General features: G+C 45.9%; 1 protein-coding gene across 2 annotated transcripts in view; it reads left to right on the plus strand.

The window, feature by feature from the left end:
• CA11 (carbonic anhydrase 11) overlaps positions 1-22,801 on the plus strand; it is a 500,072-nt gene that overhangs the window by 469,343 nt on the left and 7,928 nt on the right. For both annotated transcript variants that reach the window (XM_063942739.1, XM_063942738.1), the window contains 2 exons: positions 21,022-21,187; positions 22,748-22,801. The exon at positions 22,748-22,801 is cut by the window's right edge and continues 7,928 nt beyond it. In XM_063942739.1, coding sequence (XP_063798809.1) covers positions 21,022-21,187; positions 22,748-22,782 — 201 coding nt within the window. In that variant the 3' untranslated portion in view covers positions 22,783-22,801. The remainder of the gene's footprint in view (positions 1-21,021; positions 21,188-22,747) is intronic.

The raw sequence follows: 22,801 nt of genomic DNA on the forward strand, positions 1-22,801 counted from the left end.
TGCTGTGCGTTACCTCAGTGAAGATCATGAAGTCTTCTGCCGCCTCTGAAGTCTTCTTTTCTTCTCATACTCACCCGGCTTCTATCTTCCAGCTCTGCGAGGGGGACGGCGGCGCGGCTCTGGGACGGACGGCGAGGGTGAGACCTGCGTACCGATCCCTCTGGAGCTAATGGTGTCCAGTAGCCTAAGAAGCAGAGCCTTGAAACTCACAGAAGTAGGTCTGCTTCTCTCCCCTCAGTCCCTCGATGCAGGGAGTCTGTTGCCAGCAGGCTCCCTGAAAATAAAAAACCTAACAAATATACTTTCTGTCAGGAAGCTCAGGAGAGCTCCCTGAAGTGCACCCATCTCCTCTGGGCACAGTATCAAACTGAGGTCTAGAGGAGGGGCATAGAGGGAGGAGCCAGTGCACACCCAGACCTAAAGTCTTTCTTAAAGTGCCCATGTCTCCTGCGGAGCCCATCTATCCCCATGGTCCTTACGGAGTCCCCAGCATCCTCTAGGACGTTAGAGAAAGGGACATTAAGAAGTACAGCAATGTAGCTGCTGTTTGACTGACAGGAAGATGGCGTTTCTAGAAGGGTTGCGCACTGGATGGTCATGGCCGCTGTGTACAGACGCATGGCTGCGTACATCTCTGTATCAGCCACTGTCACTTTTGTGGCTGCGCTAGCTCTCAACTTCCTGGCCCATCTAAACAAACGATCGGAACTGCATTAATGACATCGGGTCTCCCAGCAGCTGCTGCAGCAATACACATACGTCAGGAAAGCGAGATGATTTGTATGCCTGCTTAATAGAGGACTGAGGATTATTATCATCCTTACAATTGCAAGATCCCTTTCATTTTAGGAGAACAATCACAACGCTAGTCAGACTGGTAATTAGCCTCCTATATACAGTAATTGGATCACCACTTTGATTGACATTTACAATTCTAATGCCAGATTATATTGGTATTGTCAGACAGTTTATATAAAACAGCAATTGGAGTTGGATTTAAAAAAAAAATGATTGCAAGGACATTCAATTCATTACATGCACACATTATTGCAGTTGGAAAAAAAATTGGATATGTACAGTATTTTATTACGTATTACATATACAATTTTTTGCTTAGTTCTAGGATGATGGGTATTAATTCAATATTTTTATATTGACAGAGACCATATCTTAGTGTTTTTTTAATTCATTTTACCATACCATGTAATTCATTCAAATAGTGCAGTGCCATCCATAGATCAATTTAAAATCTCACCACTGCCGGCAACTACTGTAGCAGGCTCTTCCATTTGGGCCAGTGTTGTCAGGCAATGGAGCCTTACCTCCGGCGGATGCTCCCGCGAGTTACTGTCCCGCTGGATGGCGCGGCTGCGGCGGCAGGGAGCTGCTGGCGGCGGGTCTTCCTGGACGGATATGCGGCTGCCAAGGGCCGGGGGCCGAGGGTCTGGAGACTGGAGAGCGGTAAGGTTCTCTGTTGGTGACACAGTGTAGTGTGTTAGAGACAGAAGCTGGCTAAAGCTGTGCGCTAACAGCTAAGTATGTCTCCTGTGCTGGGGGCAGCCATGTTGGAGACCAGAGTATTACCAATGAAGTTCCCAATCTGTGTCCAGCCAATCCTGCGTGTTCTCCCCTTACAAAAGGGGGCTGTCTCAGAGGGAGAGTGCCAGTGCTTCAAGTTACCTCCTTGTGAAAGGTTTTCCAGCTCTGTATTCCCAGGTTGCTTCTGGTTCCCTGGTCCTGGTTGCTCTCATCCATCGGTTACCTAAACGCTGCTGCAGTACTGCTGTCCGTTGCCACTCGTGGAAGCGCTCACAGGGTCCCAGGTCGTAGAGGAGCTCCAGGTGCTAACAGCGGTTCCCACAGTCTTTGTTTCTTCAAAGTCCAAGTTCTTCAGCCTCGTCTTTCAATCACAAACCACAGTCTTCATTTCTTCAAAGTCCAAGTTCTTCAGCCTCGTCTTTCAATCACAAACCACAGTCTTCATTTCTTCAAAGTCCAAGTTCTTCAGCCTCGTCTTTCAATCACAAACCACGTCTTCATTTCTTCAAAGTCCAAGTACTTCAGCCTCGTCTTTTAATCATAAAAGACAGTCTTCAGTTCTTTAATCATAAAACACAGTCTTCATTTCTTCTTTACCGGAGTGCTTCAGCTTCACTCTTCATGTCATTTAACCATAGACTCTAATTCTTCCAGGTTCTTCAATTCCTCCAATATTCGTGTACAGCCTGATTATTTATTAAAACTACAGTTATCTTCCTACGAAGTCCTCCTTTTCTTTACGCCCTCCAGCCAACGTTACACTTAGTTTGGCTTCCACCCCATGAGGACGAATTACATTCAGCCACCTCGTTTACTCTCCTCACAGGTAGCTGTCCCTTCAGCCAAAACTCGGTTGTCGGAACCCCAACTTACGCCGAGCGTGACAAGTGTGAGCTAATGCACACATATGAACAATGTACTAAGAATATTTATTTGTACTAATTCAAAAACACACCAAAAAGCTTATATTGTATCAACAATTGTGGTGTACAGGGGCGGATTGGGATGAAAAACCAGCCCGGGAAATTGATGGAAGCAGCCCTAATGGTGGCAGGGTCTGTCAAGGGGGGCAGATCACCTCCTTATAGTGCCTGATTCTGAGTTGCACACAGTTGGGTCTTTCCTTACATCTTTTGCTGCAGTTGGGTCTGTGACTTATACTAATGCTGCTACAATGCCCTTCCCTGGTGCGTCTGAATGTGCAAGGATTGAGACTCCTACTGTCAGTGTCACACACATTGGCCCTACAGAAAAAAATACATCTGCCCTCACAGCAAATAATATAAAAACAGCCCAGAAACACCCACTTCCTGTCAATCACACTCCGATCACTTCAACGATGAAAATTCTTTGTTCGGACGTGAGTAAATCTAAGTTTTGTGCTAAAATACTTAGCACATGCGCACTGTGTACCATGCGCATGCGCATTTTTGCCTTAATCGCTCCGTTGCGAAAATCGGCAACGAGCGAACAACTCGGAATGACCCCCATTGGCCGCTACAAGAAAAAAACATTGACACCACACAAAAAATAAAACACATTGGCCCCATAGAGAAAAATGAATTGACCAACACAGGAAAAATATTAAAGCACATTGGCTTTCACATGAAGAAAAAAAAAATTGACTACCAACAGGAAAAAACATAAACACACTGAGTAAATAAAAAACACATTGGCACTTACAGAATAAAATCAGATTTTCCCCCACAGAAAAAAAACATATTGGCACGCACTGAAAAAAAATAACAACACTTTGTCCCCTACCGAAAACTATAAAATACACTGGCCCATACAGAATATAACACACTGGCACCCACAGAAAAAAAAAAACATTGACCCCCGACAGGGAATTAACATTACCCCCCATAGGAAAAAATAAAACACATTGGCCCCCACAGGATATAAAATATAAACACATTATTCCCCACATGGAAAAAATAAAAACACAGTGGCCTCCACAATAAAAAAAATGAGGTGGATAGTTTATGTCCCTGGGTTTGGGGGTACTGTGTCTAGGGGGCTGACACACTGACACACAGACGCTGACACACAAAGACTCCGACACATTGACACACAGATGCTGACACACTGACAATAATGACACACAGACTGACGCTGACACACTGAAGCTGACACACAGATGCTGAGACACTGACACACTGATACTGACACACAGACACGAACACACTGATGATGACACACAGATGCTGACACACAAACAGACGCTAACACACTGACTATAGGCATGCACAGACGCTGACACGGGGGTGGCGGTCCAGCCTTCCCCCCTCCGCAGTATTGTGGTCTACTCCCCCCCCCCCCATCCCCCACCCCTGTCCAGGACATAAACTGTTTACCTGGGCGGCCTTATGTTCCACAGCAAAGGGTGGAGGAGGTAGTCCGTTACCTGGCGGAGGTGGGAAGTCCCAAGCGGCACAACTGTGTCGCCATCTGCGCACACCTATGACACTGACGATGACACACTGATACTGACACACAGACACACAGACAGATGCTGACATGCTGTGTGAAGAAAAGAACACCAAGAACAGTTGCGCATAAACCTTTTAGATGCAGCCCAGGTAAACTCACAATGGTTCACCAACCAATGAATAAACAATACAATACAGAAAAGAGAGAAACCCAGTGGCGCAAAAAGGTGATAATATTTGTAATAAACAGTGAAAGTCTTTCCTCTTATTGCAGAGTCCTATTCATAGAAGAGGTTCTTCTTTATGGCTTTATCTTCCAAAACGATGTACCTCAAACAGGAGAGAGAGTAATCCTTAGTGCAACACCGTTTAATAACCAGATGTATGACACACTAGTAAAAAATATCACACTCACATTTAGTGAATAATAAAAAGGCACATCATCCTCCACTTTAGGGGATTTAAAGTTAGATATCCACTTGAAAGTATATAGCTCTTTATCTTCCAAAACGATGTACCTCAAACAGGAGAAAGAGTAATCCTTAGTGCAACACCGTTTAATAACCAGATGTATCACACACTAGTAAAAATATCACACTCACATTTAGTGAATAATAAATAGGCACATCATCCTCCACTTTAGGGGATTTAAAGTTCGATCTCCACTTGAAAGTATATAGCTCAGAGAAAAAAGAAACAGATATAGTGCAACACTGTTTCTTAAAAGCATAACAATTTATTCCACATAAAAGCACTCACATTTGGCATAAACATAAAAGGCACATATCACCTCCTGTGGGAATATACGACCTCTACAGAGATAAGAAACGGAACCAGCCGATCCAAAAATCATAAAGGTCGAAATCCCTATGGAGTTAACCAGAAGATGAAAAGTCCAGTCTCAGCATAAAAAGATCCACCAGCTTAACGCGTTTCGGACCAGTAGGTCCTTCTTCTGAAGAAGGACCTACTGGTCCGAAACGCGTTAAGCTGGTGGATCTTTTTATGCTGAGACTGGACTTTTCATCTTCTGGTTAACTCCATAGGGATTTCGACCTTTATGATTTTTGGATCGGCTGGTTCCGTTTCTTATCTCTGTAGAGGTCGTATATTCCCACAGGAGGTGATATGTGCCTTTTATGTTTATGCCAAATGTGAGTGCTTTTATGTGGAATAAATTGTTATGCTTTTAAGAAACAGTGTTGCACTATATCTGTTTCTTTTTTCTCTGAGCTATATACTTTCAAGTGGAGATCGAACTTTAAATCCCCTAAAGTGGAGGATGATGTGCCTATTTATTATTCACTAAATGTGAGTGTGATATTTTTACTAGTGTGTGATACATCTGGTTATTAAACGGTGTTGCACTAAGGATTACTCTTTCTCCTGTTTGAGGTACATCGTTTTGGAAGATAAAGAGCTATATACTTTCAAGTGGATATCTAACTTTAAATCCCCTAAAGTGGAGGATGATGTGCCTTTTTATTATTCACTAAATGTGAGTGTGATATTTTTTACTAGTGTGTCATACATCTGGTTATTAAACGGTGTTGCACTAAGGATTACTCTCTCTCCTGTTTGAGGTACATCGTTTTGGAAGATAAAGCCATAAAGAAGAACCTCTTCTATGAATAGGACTCTGCAATAAGAGGAAAGACTTTCACTGTTTATTACAAATATTATCACCTTTTTGCGCCACTGGGTTTCTCTCTTTTCAGATGCTGACATGCTGACAGACAGACAGACAGATGCTGACACACTAATGTGCCATTCATAAAAAAGAGCCTCTTTTGAAAAGACATTGGGGGTAATTCAGACTTGAATGGTAGGCAGCGATTTTTTCTGCCCTGTGATCAGATAGTCGCCGCCTACAGGGGGAGGGAGAATTAGCTGTGCAAGTGTGCGAACGCATGTGTAGCAGAGCTGCACAAACTGATTTTGTGCAGTCTCTGCTCAGCCCAGGACTTACTCTGCCGCTGCGATTGATTGCTGCTGATTGGGGCCGGAGCTGACATCAGACACCCTCCCTGAAAATACCTGATTCCTCCTGCGTTTTACAGGAGTGTCCAGCCAGGACACTCCTGTAAAACGGTCAATTGCCCCCCACGAACGGCCTCTTCCTGACAATCACCTTGCGATCGCTTTTTTCGCACCATCCCATCGATAGACACTGATGCCCGATGCAGTTGTCCGACACACTGGCGCATTGCGGTGCATGCGCAATTCAGATCTGATTGCCTGCTGTGTGAAAAACACACAGCAGCGATCCGGTCTGAATTACCCCTATTGTCCACTTCTCTTCTTCTTAAACATTTCCTAAATCCTCAAATGTCACATAAATCAAAGCAGCCAGTCATTAAAGTTTGGCTTCAGAGGAAAGACAATTGACTCCAATAGCCCAGTAGTATCCATTCTATAACTAAAGGTACCTCTCTCTCAAAGTCTGAAGAGAGGGCACTAGTAACACTGCCACCCTCCCTTCCTCGAATGTTTGGACCTGCCGCTGCTGCTATCAAACACTCCCCACCACACCCAGATCTGTCGCTATCAAACACCACCACCACCACCACCACCCACGGACCTGCAGATACTAACTGCTGTCAAACACACTCTCCACCTTCCCCTCTACCCAACATCTCACCATATCTTGTAAAAACTCCAGGCTAAAATATCATAATATCATCTTCTCTCCCTGTGCATGTGAAAGTACACAATGGGGGTCATTCCGAGTTGTTCACTCATTATTTTTTTGTCGCAACGGAGCGATTAGTCGCTAATGCGCATGCGCAATGTCCGCAGTGCGACTGTGCCAAGTAAATTTGCTATGCAGTTAGGTATTTTACTCACGGCATTACAAGGTTTTTTCTTCGTTCTGGTGATCGTAATGTGATTGACAGGAAGTGGGTGTTTCTGGGCGGAAACTGGCCGTTTTATGGGTGTGTGCGAAAAAACGCAGCCGTTTCTGGGAAAAACGCGGGAGTGGCTGGAGAAACGGAGGAGTGTCTGGGCGAACGCTGGGTGTGTTTGTTACGTCAAACAGGAACGAAACTGACTGAACTGATCGCAGATACCGAGTAAGTGTGGAGCTACTCAGAAACTGCTAAGAAGTGTCTATTCGCAATTTTGCTAATCTTTCATTCGCAATTTTGATAAGCTAAGATACACTCCCAGTAGGCGGCGGCTTAGCGTGTGCAAAGCTGCTAAAAGCAGCTAGCGAGCGAACAACTCGGAATGAGGGCCCATATGCAGGAGAGGAGCAGCATGCGGCACCAGCTCCAGTAATAGTAATACACTCCATATGTGATACATCCAGCCAGAGGCGGATTGGGAACAAAAAGCGGCCCTGGAAAATTTGTATTAGTGGCCCCACATGGGCAGCACCAGAGGTGTAAGGTCTAGCCATGGGCCATGGCAGCAGCACCCTCCCCCCAAGACTTTTCCAGATAGTGGGCATGTCCGGCATCAAGGGGGAAGTTAAAAATAAATAAAATTAAATATTATGAGCACATTATGTGATACACCTTCAGAATTTAGGAAACGATATCATTCTTTAGAAAGATATATTTTCTTGCTTATAACACCAACCGTATCCCAATCACTATTCACTCAATCTTATATGTCAGCCAAGCAGGCAGACAGAGCATACACTAGATCTGGCCTGGCCAACATGTGGCTCTCCAGCTGTTGTCAAACTACAATCACCAGCATGCCCTGTTACAGTTTTGTTATTAGGGAATGCTAAACCTGTGGCACAGCATGCTGGGACTTGTAGTTTCTCAACAGCTGGAGAGCCACAGGATAAGTGGCAAAGTAATTTTTCATTTTGTCTATAAAAAGGACCACATGTCCTCAAACAAAACAGGCCCCACGGGTGCATCGGCCCATTGGGTATCTTCCCTGTAAACCCTATGGCCAATCCGCCTCTGCATCCACCGCTCGAGGCACTAGAGATAAAACTGCACAGACTTTTTGTCTGCATCACCAGCAGCCATTTTCCCTAAGACTCACACCAACAACTTTCATATGATTTTGGTCTTCAGTAAAATGTCCCCAGCAACCTGAACTGGACTAGGGACAGAAATACAATAATAGCTTTCTGACCAGTGTCAGTGTGAGACTGTAGTTGTACGCTAGTCGATTGGAGCTGAGCTCCCATCGCGGCAGCCAGCCTGGCGGAGAGGGGATGGCTGGCCACTGAGGGGACACCACTATTAGAAGAAGGGGCCCGGCCCACCGGCAAACCATCCCGGCGTCCCGGTGGCCCAATCCGAACCTGGGGTGTATTAGCTTTAATCTTATTGTACCTATTAAGTTCTTATTGTTGTTAAAATTGAATACATACGACATCCCAGCTGTCTGAATGTCGGAGTTCACATGACTGACCGTGGCATCCTGACATAGAAGATCCCGACATCGGAGGGAGTAAGTATTTCTGTTCCTATCACTAACCCTAACCCTCAGGTGGTGGATAACCCTCCAGGGATGTCGTCTCGGGCTAACCCTCAGGGGGTGGTGGCTAGGGCTAACCCCAATCCCCAGTGCCTAACCATTAACTGCAGTGGTGCAAGTAGAAAAAATGTCTTACGGGTACTGTGTGCGCGAACCGAAGGCACGCGCGCTAAAAATGGGTGTGGCCAAATGCCACACGGGGCGTGGCCAATGAAAATGGGGGCGTGATACACATACGGGGGTAGGGGTAGATACACATATGACCCCAATAGTGCCAGTTACAAGTTGCCCCACAGTGCCAGATATACATTGCCCCACAGTGCCAGATACACATTGCCCCACAGTGCCAGATACACATTGCTTCACAGTGCCAGATATACATTGCCCCACAGTTCCAGATATACATTGCCTCACAGTGCCAGATATACATAGCTTCACTGTGCCAGATACACAAATGCCCCCAGAGTGCCAGATACACATTGCTTCACAGTGCCAGATACACATTGCCCCACAGTGCCAGATATACATTGCCCCACAGTGCCAGATATACATTGCCCCACAGTGCCAGATATACATTGCTTCACAGTGCCAGATACACATTGCCCCACAGTGCCAGATATACACTGCCCCACAGTGCCAGATACAAAAATGCCCCCACTGTGTCAGATATACATTGCCCCCCAGTGCCAGATACAGAAATGCACCCACAGTGCCAGATATGCCCCCAGTGCCAGATACAGAAATGCCCTCAGTGCCAGATACACATGTCCCCCCAGTGCCAGATATGCCCCCAGTGCCAGATACACATGTCCCCCCAGTGCCAGATACACATGTCCCCCCAGTGCCAGATATGCCCCCAGTGCCAGATATGCCCTCAGTGTCAGATATGCCCCCAGTGCCAAATACACATGTCCCCCCATTGCCAGATATGCCCCCAGTGCTAGATATACATGCCTCCCATTGCCAGATACACATGTCCCCCCTTTGCCAGATATGCCCCCAGTGCCAGATATGCCCCCAGTGCCAGATTTGCCCCCAGTGCCAGATACACATGTCCCCCTTTTGCCAGATATGCCCTCAGTGCCAGGTATACATGCCCCCATTGCCAGATATGCCCCCAGCGCCAGATACACATGTCCCCCCTTTGCCAGATATGCCCTCAGATATGCCCCCTGTGCCAGATATGCCCCCAGTGCCAGGTATACATGCCCCCAGTACCAGGTGTGCCCCCAGTGCCAGATACACATGTCCCCCCTTTGCCAGATATGCCCCCAGTGCCAGGTATACATGCCCCCATTGTCAGATATACATGCCCCCAGTGCCAGGTATGCCCCCAGTGCCAGGTATACATGCCCCCATTGCCAGATATACATGCCCCCAGTGCCAGGTATGCGCTCCCCTGCTCACCGCTGCTGTCTTGTGTGTGAGGGGAGGCGTCCTCAGTGTCCGGCAGGCGGCGGGTGCGGGCGGCGCTGAATTAAACAAAGACACTGAGGGGCAGGAGAGGCGCAAGCTGCGCTCTCCTCCCCTCACATCAGCGGCGGTGCGGCGGTGAACGTCGGGAAGCGGCGGTGAGCAGCGGAGGGAGGAAGCGGCGAGGTGCGGCGGCCCGTCGGTGAGGGTACGGCGTACCCACGGCTAAATTCTTAAGGGTACGCCATACCCACCCGTACTCGCACACTTGCACCACTGATTAACTGCCAAAGTGCCTAACCCCAAACCCCCACCCCGATACTCACCTTTGGGATGTCGGCTGTCGGTGATCCAGTGCCGGGATGCTAAACGCATCCTGTTATAACTACTGTATGAAGAACTTGCACATATGCTGAGTGTTAGTTGATTGTATTATACACATGGACACATGGAGGGTCAGTTACAATTACATTTTTTGACCTGCATCATCCCATTAGGACACTGACTTAACGCTGTGGGAGGAGCTGCAGCTGCCTTAATGTCGTGTGAAGATAATACATAAATACAAGAACGTAAAGGCTTAAATTAAATGTTATTACAGTTCCTGAAACTGAAACACACACACACACACACACACACACACACACACACACACACACACACACACACACCACGCATACACATATGATCCAAATAGATGCTCTATGTTATACACAGTGGTGCAAGTAGAATAAATTTCTTAGTGGTACTGTGTGCGCTTGCCAAAAAATAGGTGTGGCCACATGCCTCATGGGGCGTGGCCACATGCCTCATGGGGCGTGGCCAGTGATAATGGGGGCGTGGTACACATATGGGGGGCCAGATACACATATGACCCCAGTAGTGCCAGATACACATATGCCCCTACAGTGCCAGATAAGCCCCCACAGCGCCAGATACACATATGCCCCCACAGTGCCAGATATGCTCCTACAGAGCCAGATATGCTCCTACAGTGCCAGATATGCCCCACAGTGCCAGATACAAATATGCCCCACAGTGCCAGATACACATGTGCCCCACAGTGCCAGATACACATATGTCCCCACAGTGCCAGATACACATATGCCCCCACAGTACCAGATACACATATGCTCCACAGTGCCAGATATGCATATGCCCCACAGTGCCAGATACACATATTCCCCCACAGTGCCATATACACATATCCCCCATAGTGCCAAATACAAATATTCATCCACAGTGTCAGACACACAAATGCCCCACAGTGCCAGATACACATATGCCACACAGTGCCAGATACACATGTGCCTCCAGTGCCAGATATACATATGCCCTACAGTGCCAGATACACATATGCCCCTAGTGCCAGATACACATATGCCCCTAGTGCCAGATACACATATGCCCCACAGTGCCAGATACACATATGCCCCACAGTGCCAGATATACTTATGCTCCACAGTGCCAGATACACATATGCCCCCAGTGCCAGGTACACATATGCCCTGAATGCCAGATACACATATGCCCCACAGTGCCAGATATACATATGCACTACAGTGCCAGATATGCCCCACAGTGCCAGTTATACATATGTTCCACAGTGCCATATATTCCCCATAGTGCCAGTTATTCATATGCCCACAGTACCAGTTATACATATGTTCTACAGTGCCAGTTATACATATGTCCCACAGTGCCAGATATACAAACAGGCTTGGACTGCCCACAGGGGTACAGGGGAAACCACCGGTGGGCCCCACCTCCTGCTCTAAGGATCAGGTTCCAGACTGTGCATTTGAATTATACATTATACTTATGTTACCTTATACTGAACTATGGTGTATTTTCTATAGTGCATTGCTGTTATTAATCTGGTACATTACCATGCATGCAGCATGGGGCCCAGGTGTTGCACTCTGTAATAGTTAGTCAAACCAATGTGGTGCCAGGCCACACCCCCTCTGCAGACTGGCCACACCACTAAACATGGGCCCCTACCACTGCATTCCCCAGGTGGGCCCTACATGCCCCAGTCCGACACTGTATACATATGCCACCAGTGCCAGATACACATATGCCCCACAGTGCCAGATATACATATGCCACCAGTACCAGATATACATATGCCCCAGTGCCAGATATACATATGCCCCCAGTGCCAGATGTACATATGTCCCACAGTGCCAGATATGCCCCACAGTGCCAGATATACATATGCCCCACAGTGCCAGATATACATATACCCCACAGTGCGATACGCCCCAAAGTGCCAGAAATACATATTCCCCACAGTGCCAGATATGCACCACAGTGTCAGTAATACATATGTCCCACAGTGCCAGAAATCACAATCAATATACCGAACCACCCAAATCCCCACCACCACCTCCCTCCCCTCGCTGCTCACCCGCTGCTGCTGCTGCTGCTGCTGTGTCAGCTAAGGAGAGGAGAGCACAGCACGAGTGCAGTCCCTCAGTGCTCAGTCACACTCTGGTCTCCGGTGGTTGCATATATCTTCTCAAATGAGGAGCCGGTTCATTAGCCAATCAGTACTCGCGGACCGTCAGCCAATCAGGAGCCTCGTCTGCCGGTCCGCGAGCTCTGATTGGCTAACAAACCGGCGCCTCAATGAGAAGATACACGCTGCCAACGGAGACCAAAGTCTGACTGAGCACTGAGGGACCGCACTCGTGCTGCGCTCTCCTCTCCTTAGCTGACACAGCAGCAGCAGCGGGTGAACAGCGAGGGGAGGGAGGTGGTGGTGGTGGTGGGGATTTGGGTGGTTCGGTATATTGATTGTGATTTCTGGCACTGTGGGACATATGTATTACTGACACTGTGGTGCATATGTATTTCTGGCACTTTGGGGCATATCTGGCACTGTGGGGCATATGTATATCTGGCACTGTGGGGCATATGTATATCTGGCACTGTTGGGCATATCTGGCACTGTGGGACATATGTACATCTGGCACTGGGGGCATATGTATATCTGGCACTGGGGTTTGTGCTGCGCTTTCCTCTCCTTCCCTGACACAGCAGCGGGTTGCAAGCTTGGCGGTCGGCCCAGTGGTACAGCGTACCGGCTGGAAATTTCTTACCGGTACGGAGTACCACCCTGTACCGCCATACTTGCAGCACTGGTTATACATATAATGCTCCAATCTGAAATGTTATTAAAGCAGCCGTATAATCATAGAGTATATGACTAAGTGAGTGCTAGCTGCTTTACAAACCGCCTTCCTACCTCTACGACTGTTTATTACCCAGTTTTGTTTTATCATTGTGTCCAATTGCAAAGCACAACGGAATTTTCTGCGCTATAAAATAAACTGTTAGTAATAAATAAATATACTGTATGTACTACGCAGGGTTGGACTGTCCCACAGGGCTACAGAGAAAATTCCCAGTGGGCCCCACTACATGGGACCTTTACCTCTTCTAGAAATCAGGTTCCAGACTGTGCACTTGAAGTATACATTTTACCACGGCCGGTTCTAGACCTTGTGGGGCCCAGGGCGAAAGTTTCCTTTGACGTCCACTCCCCCCCCAATAGGAAAAAAAGGGTTAGCGCGTGCCATAGGCATGCGTAAAAAAATATGGGTGTGGCTTTATAGGGAAGGGGCATGGTCACAGTTATGCCCCCTGTAGTTTTGCCCCCTATAGCTGGGCCCCCAGTAGCTTTGCCCCCTGTAGCTGTGCCCCCAGTAGCTGTGCCCCCAGTAGCTGTGCCTGCACTAGTTTTGCCCCTAGTAGTTTTGCCCCCAGTAGCTGTGCCCTCAGTAGATGTGCCACCAGTAGTTTTGCCCCCTGTAGCTGTACCCCTAGTAGACGATTACTTAAAAAAAAATTAAAGAAAAACAAATACTCATCAGCCCCGCTCCTGCTTCCCGACCGCTGCTGCTTCTGTCCTCCATCTCTGGCCGCCGCTCCTCGGATCTATGGGAGATCTCTCCCATAGCGCCGCACACTGCACAGACACTAGAGGTCAATTATGACCTCTAGCGTATGCTCCCATAATGCCGTGCGGTGCGCAATGACGTCAGGCGCATTGCACGGCACCAGTAGTGGCTCTTGCCACGGCAGCGGCGCCCTCAGGACAGCGGCGCCCCAGGCAAAAAGCCTGCTTGCCCGTGGTAAGAGTCACTTCTGCATTTTACATATGTTAATTTATAATGGACAGGACTTTGGGGTCTATTTACTAAGCCTTGGATGGAGATAAAGTCAACGGAAATAAAGTACCAGCCAATCAGCTCCTAACTGCCATGCCACACGCTGTGTTTGAAAAATAACAGTTAGGAGCCGATTGGCTGGTACTTTATCTCCGTGAACTTTATCTCCAGCCAAGGCTTAGTAAATAGACCCCTATGTTGTATTTTCTATAGTACATTGCTGTCATTAATCTGGTAAATTACACCCCTAAACATGGGCCCCTACAACTGTATTCCCCCGGTGGGCTCTTCATGCCACTGGTGCAAAGTAACATGAGTGATTTATGTATTAAGTAATGCACGTTACATGAGGACATGGATGGACTAGAAGATTAAAGATTGAACACTGTGGGCTATATGCATCATCGCTTCGAAAGTGATAAAATGGAGAGTGAAAAAGTACCAGCCAATCAGCTACTACCTGCCATATCACAGGCTGTGTTTGAAAAATGTCAGTTAGGAGCTGATTGGCTGGCGCTTTTTCACTTTCCATTTTATCACTTTCCAAGCGATGATGCATCTAGTCCCCAATCTTATGTTTTTTTGCAGAGTCTTGTAGATGCCTGTTCTGCTGTTGGCTAGGAAACATAACGAGAAGCATAACCAGGAGCAAGTGGCATATGGGAACATACAATATACATTTATAAAAAAATATATAATAAAAAAGTAGGTCCCAAAGATGGAGGCAGAGCAACAGTAGCTATCGCTGCCAGAGGCCAGACACCCAAAAGTAGACTTCTTCCATAACGGAATAAAGGTGTTAATTTATGCAGGGAATAAACATGAGAACAAGATGCTGGAAACCTAATTGTGAAAACAAAGCCATATAAAATGATGAAAACGCTTGCTAAGTTCAGCATGAGTTAGTTAAATATATGAGCCAGGAGCTTTATAAATAGCCCTATTTGAAATCAGCAGTTTCACTGCTAAATTCCACCTCTTGCACCTGCAACACTTATAAACTCTAATCCTCCTTAGTAACCACAGTAACCATAGCAAGAATAAATTTGATATTATTACCGAACACAAAAACATAAAAATTATTATCGGAGTCATAGAAATGGCATGGAGAGTATACAATGTACCTGAAAACCAGAGACATAGGCACATGCAGAGGGATAGCTGCGTTATATACATTTAATTATGTGAATTTAAGGACAAATACATAACAGTTTTGCTATAATTGTAGCATAGGGAATAAAATAAACTGTCAACAACACCATAACCTTTTCTAAGGCACATCAGCATTCACAGAACGGTTCCATTTGTGTTGTAAAAAACATATTGCAGAATTACTGGAATATACATAATTATCATACTGATAGATGTGAGCACAGGATTCTAAACTGTCAGAAGTCATGTCATTAGTAAATAGCAACGAGGCACACTGAATGACAATCACCCTGACTCGTATAATTCACTCACGGTGGCTCAATATAGCATCTGTACTTCATTTGAGAGAATATCACCCCTGGGCTGTTGTTAGAAAAAGATGGCAGATTTGTTGTTTGTTATGCACCCTTCTGCAGTGTCGGTGAGAGAACAATAAGATGATGCCTCATGATTTTGTAGCATATAAAACTTGCTTTTTTTTTTGGTGAATTTCATTATCATTCACAAGAGCAAGCAGAGAGCTGTCAGTAGCTCAGAGCTACTTAGTACTTTTTAAAAACTTCCAGATCTAAAATAAAATTGTAAATGTGCTAATTGTGTGACTTATACAAGTACAGTATGTACTTATTGTATTTAGTGAATGTGCACAAACTAAATTCAGAGATCCGCTGCAGCACACGGATGCTTGATTGACAGGCAGCGGAATTGAAGGGTGGGGAAGGGGTGGGAGAAGGCCTGTATTTGCAGAAATGGGGGCGTCACCCCCATTTTCTGGGAGGGGAGAGTTCAGGGTCTGCGTGTTACCACGTCAGTCGGCTGAGTAAGCTGGAGCTACTTATCTGGCTCCGTGCGTGGGTGTGATGTTGGATTCCAACTTGCAACATCGGTCACAGTGCTGGGATCGCAGCTACATGCAGAGGTGTCTCTTCTACTGAGATGTCTCCTTCATGTCCCTCCTTATAATCGGAGGAAATGCAAAGCGGCTCTGCATTTTCTTCCATCTCTGAATCAGACCTATAGTTTCAAACATAAACAAATACATTGCTAGCCAGAAGATAATGGTGGTCATTCCGAGTTGTTCGCTCGCTAGCTACTTTTAGCAGCCATGCAAACACATCATAGTCGCCGCCCACGGGGGAGTGTATTTTTGCTTTGCAAGTGTGCGAACGCCTTTGCAGCCGAGCGCAACAAAAACATTTTGTGCAGTTTCAGAGTAGCTTTGGACTTACTCAGCCCTTGCGATCACTTCAGTCTTTTTGGTGCCGGAATTGATGTCAGACACCTGCCCTGCAAACGCCTGCGTTTTACCAAACACTCCCAGAAAACGGTCAGTTGACACCCATAAACGCCCTCTTTCTGTCAATCACCTTGCGTTTGGCTGTGCGAATGGAATCTTCGCTCAATCCATCGCCCAGCACCAATCCTCTTTGTGCCCGTACGATGCGCCTGTGCATTGCGGTGCATACGCATGCCCAGTTTTGCCATTTTTTTAACCTGATCGCTGCACTGCGAAAATCGGTAGCGAGCGATCAACTCGGAATGACCCCCAATGTTAAAAAGTAAAAAAGTAAAAAAAAAAAGATAATTAGTAACCATGCCAAATATACAACAAGACACACTGGTTCTGAGCTGCACGCAATGACAATGGGGGTAATTCCGACCAGATTGCTAGGCTGCGTTTTCGTACAGCGGTCAATCAGGTCTAAATTGCGCATGCATATGCACCGCAATGCGTAGGCAAGTCGCACGGGTACAAAGCGGATCGCTGCTCAGCGATGGGTTTGTGCGAAGGACATTCGCAAGGAGATTGACAGGAAGAAGGCATTTGTGGGTGTCAACTGACCATTTTCTGGGAGTGTTTGGAAAAATGCAGGCGTGACCATGTGTTTGCAAGGAGGGTTCCTGATGTCAATTCCGATCCAGGACAGGCTGAAGTGTTCGCAGCGGCTGAGTAAGTCCTGGGCTACTCAGAGACTGCACAAAATCAGTTTGTACAGATCTGCTACACATGCGTTCGCACACTTGCACAGCTAAAATACACTCCCCTGTGGTCGGCGACTATCTGATCGCAGCAGTGCAAAAATCTCTTGCTAGCGATCAGGTCTGAATTACAACCAATGTTCACAGTGTTGAGCGATTTTTTTTTGCTGCTGCTCATCCCTAAAAACTTGTACAGTGCATGGTATTGGAAAGGTATTGGAAATGTGCTGGGCGATCCTAGGCAGTGATTGGGATGTGGCTCTTCCAATACCCCGAGGTGGTCCATCTTATAGGATGTTATGAGAGTGTCGCAGAACTGGATGCATACACAGTTGCTTAATTGCTTACATTTGAGGCCATACTCAGATGGTAAATCTGAACCTACCATAGGACTGTTGCAAGTTTGGATGGTGTGACTGATGATGATGCAACTAAAGATGCATGCTTGTACACCAGGGAAAGGGCTGTTAGTAGCCTGCCCACAAAACTGCAGACCTGACAACAGCAAACAAACAAAGTCAGGCCCATAGTATCAACATTCTACAATTAAATCTTCAAACATATTTAGTTCTTTCATTTCATTCATCTGGAATGTGGAAATTTAGGGGATGCTGAGCCGGACACTGCTGCAACCATGGTAGTGCTTTTGGATCTGTCACATCTGTGACTTTATTCTTATGCTACTGTAATATCAGCGCTTCCTCTGGTATAAATCCATAAATCTGAATGCGCTAGGGCTCCGGTGCCCCCATTAGACGCATCATCCTGATGTCCCATGGGCTTATATGACCAGCCATAAAATTCATAAGATCAGCATATAAAAGAGAAACATAGGTATAACATAATTTGCACTGTTACAGCCAGGGCTATTTTTTGTCCGCAACGCTCCGGAACGTTGTTCCTGAGGGTGTTCTTCAAAATGCTGTCACTTGGAATGGCATTCCAGAATGTCCTGGCCGCTGCCCCATTAAAGTTTGGGAGGGTGGGTAGAGGCATCAGTAAGTATATCGCTAGTCCCTCAATCCACTGCAGGGTCTCAAGGGGTACTAGCGATATACTTACTGATGCCCGCACCCACCTTCCAAAACTTTAATGGGGCAGCTGCCAGGATGTATACTGGGGCTACGGGCGCTATACTCAAAGCCTGCCTCCACCCCTGACAACGAGCACAAGACCCCTGACAATGCACATGAAACCCCTGGAAATGCGCATTAAACCCCTGGCAACACACATGAAACCCCTGGCAACATGCAGGAGACCCATGACAATGCGCATGAAACACCTGGCATCGCACATGAGACCCCTGGCAATGAGCATGAAGCCCCTGACAACGAGCATGAAACCATTGGCAACGAGCATGAGACCCCTGACAACGGGCAGGTAATTTAAAAGTAATTAGAAGCCTTACTGTGTGGCATAATTTGTAAGGGGCATTATTGTGTGTGGGGCAAAAAATGGTGTCAGGGATATAACTATGTGTGGCAAAATATGTAATTGGCATTACATAACGCATAATGGGTGTTACGGTGTGTAGCATAATGTGTAGCATAATGTGTAAAAGACATTATGGTGTGTTGCCGCATTACGGTGTGTGGCATAACGTGTAACCATCATTACGGTGTGTGGCATAATGTGTAACCATCATTACGGTGTGTGGCATAATGTGTAACAGGCATCACGGTGTGTGACATATTGCGTAATGGGCATTACGGTGTGTGGCATATTGTATAATAGGCATTACTGTATGTAGCATATGGTGTAATGGGCATAATGTGTAATGGGCATTACTATAAGGAAGAAAAATGATAAATAATGTAAGGGCATGAATCAGGATTTTTTTTTCTGTGGTAGGCAATGTCTGGGCGTGTGGGTAGCAAAACTGGGGTATAATAAGGTAGTCTTTTCCTGCAAGGCCATGCCCGTTGCAGCAAAGCCACGCCCCTTACAGCAGGGCCACACCCCTTTTTGCAGCAAATTCTTTATTCTTGCAAAGGTGCCCCCCACTGTAGCTCCTCCTGTATTACCCATAGCTCCGCCCACCACTGCCCACCCACGGGAGTTCCTGAACCTATTTTTCTACAAAAATAGCACTGGTTACTGCAATTTGTACTGCAAGAGAACACATTTAAGCCAAGTACCAAAATGTCTTAGTCCCAGCAAAACATACTCAAGATGCTAAAAGTTATATAAAATAATATTATTTTTTTAGCAGTGACTGAAAGCGTGGCAAAGTCTTCTTCATAGGCAAAACATGTTGGTGCCATGGGGGTCATTCAGATCTGATCACTGGGCTGCGTTTTTTGCTGTCCTGCGTTCAGATAGTCACCGCCTACTAGGGGAGTGTATTTTCGCTGTGCAAGTGTGCGTTCCTATGTGTTAGCAGAGCTGATAAATATCAGTTTGTGCAGTCTCTGCGCAGCCCAGGATTTACTCTTCCAGTGTGAGTGAATGCTGTTGATCGGGGCCGGATCTGACGTCAGACACCCTCCCTGAAAACGCTTGGACACGCCTGCGCTTTTCCAGACACTCCCTTTAAACGGTCAGTTGTCACCCACAAACGGCTTCTTACTGTCAGTCACCTTGCGTACGCCCTCGTGAATGGATCCTTCGCACCATCCTGTCGCTGACCAGCGATGCCTGTTGTAGCTGTCCGACGCGCATGCGCTTTGCGGCTCAGACGCATGCGCTGTTAGGACCTGGTCGCATGACCCCCTATGATTCCTCTATGGACAGATAAGTGCTAAGATTATGAATTATGTGTGCTACCTCCCATATGCTTTTCATTTACTGATAAAAATAAATAATATTTTTTATATAACTTTTAGCATCTCAAGCAGTTTTGTTGGGACTGAGATGTTCCTAATTTTGATACTTGGCTCAAATTTGTTGGTTTTCTTGAAGTGTCATTTTCTGAAACAGTGCACACTGTTGTTCTACCTTTTATATGCTGATCTTATTGATTTTATGGTGGGTCATATGACCAAAGAAATTAGCTCAAGATAATTAAAGAACTCATTACTAACCACTTGTTATACTGTGTATGATTATCATTATTATCCTTTATATATATGGTGCCGCAAGAGGTTGCAGCACCTTATTAAAAACAGAAAAAGAATGAACAACACAAGAATAGAAAAAAAGAGACTTACACTACAAAAATTGCAGAACTGGGATCACAAGGTATATTACTGCATTAGCAGTCATAATACCCAAATATGCAGCGCAGGTTGAACTGAAAGGTTTGTGCCATTGTAGACAGAGGGCCCTGCTTGTTAGAGCTTAAACAATATATTTCACACACTGCATATAATTTGTCATTTTACAAATATGCCGTATTCACACAAAAGTTGTTAATGATGTGTTGAAGACATTCTATTACACATTGCACAAGATGTAGTCATGTGGCCGGCTGTCGGGATCCCGGCGGTCAGGATATCGACGCCGGAATCTTGAGCACTTCAAGTGCTGACAGCTGGAATGCCGACGAACAGGGACTATTACCACTCATGCGTGTCCACGACACCCATAGAGTGGGAATAGAACCTGTGGCAAGCGCAGTGAGCCACCGAGCCCGCAAGGGTCTTTGTTGCGCTCACCCCCCTGCCAGCATGCTAGCGGCTGGGATCCCGGTGTCAGTATTGCTGTTCCAATATTGCACACCCTCAGCCCAACTTGGCTCCTTGATCAGCTACAATCCTAATGCACAAAGTGATATGTGTTTGTGCAAAGACTGACAAAGGCAAAGATGTAGGGCAGTGTGGGAGTGGGTTACTCTTTCCTACATGTCTGCCATGATACACAGAAGCCATAGTTTGATGAAGTTCTTGTGTGTTATTTGAATTAATTCTGATAATTTCTGTTAATCTTCTTTACCTAAGATGCACTCTTTACGTCTGCTGAGTCAGAACCAGCCCTCGCAGATCTTTCAGAGTATGAGTGACAACTTTCGCCCAGTGCAACCTCTTTTTCATCGAGGATTAAGAGGGAATCTTGATTTCCGCAAACCGGGACGGAAGTGCAAGGGAGCAAACTATAAACTTTATGGTATGAAGAAGCTCTATTTTGTTTCTGTATGACGTTGAAAAGAAAGATAGACCATTGCGAGAGTACATACAGAACAGTACAACAGGGTCATTTCCTTTTAAAATGTTGCACAATTTGCAATATAGTTGGGATCAAGGAAAAATTGGCAGGATTTCATCTCAGGCTAACATTCGCGATTTGTGAAATTGTGATATTTACGGGATAATTTTTTACAATTAAAATGAATTGTCTCTTAGTATTATATTAAAAAGCTGGATTACTTAAACATTGTATGTGGAACTAGAGAAATGGCAGTCACAGATTTGCAATAGTGAGTTACATTTCCTGATAGACATAAATTGGGAATATGAACTGATCTGTTTATAGTGTTAGACCAAGAATCTTGACTCAGTCTAACAATTTTGAGTGACAAGTTGAATTTAGGTACATGTCAAAAATCATCCTTATATTTTTGCATAGGGCGATATGGAAGACCATAAAACATGGTTAGGTGATGCAGTGGTGTAAGTTCAACCCAACTGCCCTTAAGGAAAATTGGAGTTTGGGAAAACATATATGTGTGTGTGTGTGTGTGTGTGTGTGTATATATATATACATTATATATATATATATATATATATATATATATATTATACATATGCACACATGACATGCAGAATTATATAGTTTGTGATCTCAGCCAGTCTACAGGGACTAGAGCCCCAGTGAATTGGTAGGGCTCCAGCTATGCCATGATTCAGCTGTCTGCAGCATGCACTGAACCTGTGAGTTTTAAGGAGAAAGGGCATTTTTTTTTACAGGCGATTTAATAGGATAGCCTGTAAAAAAAAAATCGGTGAAACATCGGGAAAAATAACGAAAAACGGATACCGCCCACAGTAGCATATTTGCCATTTTCCATTAATTGTTTTTTTTAATGTACATTGTACATTTGATCTTTATGTTTCATGTCTGTAATATTTAATCTTTACGTAATTCTGATCACAAAATGTACTTAAATTAATGTCACACAATGGGCCTAATTCAGTAAGGATTGCAAATTATGCTAATCAGTAGAATTTGCAATCCTTTTGTTCGCATGCTGACCGTCGCCTCCCCCCGTTGTTAAAGCAAAAATTGCGTTCGCATCGCAATTTCTGCTTCATCGTAGAATTGGCGGTTGCCTCCTGCCGGCGCAGCTTAGCGGCGCCCGCAGGAGGCCCGCCGCCATGTTTCTAATCGCGGTGGCTGCGTGTAACATCACACAGCCGCTGCGATCACACCGACACCATGCCCACCATTTTAGCGACGACGCCTCTGTTCGGCCACCTCCGCCCCTGCAACGCCCCGTCTCCACCTAGGAAAAAGAAGGTTCCCCCCCCCCACTCTCCACGAACACCTCTTCCTGACGATCGCATTTTTCGTGGCCCCCTTGCAGAAAATGCGCGTACATGCGCAGGACAGGTGCTGTGCATGCGCCTGCATCCTTTTAGCAATTTGTGATCCAACCTGAATTAGGCGCACTGTATGTAATATACAACCAGTGTTTATAGAAAATTGATTCATATTTTTACGTTGCAGTTGACAGACCTTCTTCTTCTGTGGATGGAAATTGAGACATTCCGATAACCTCTG

The sequence above is a fragment of the Pseudophryne corroboree genome, chromosome 10 (assembly GCF_028390025.1).
Source record: "Pseudophryne corroboree isolate aPseCor3 chromosome 10, aPseCor3.hap2, whole genome shotgun sequence".
Taxonomy (NCBI): Eukaryota; Metazoa; Chordata; class Amphibia; order Anura; family Myobatrachidae; genus Pseudophryne; species Pseudophryne corroboree.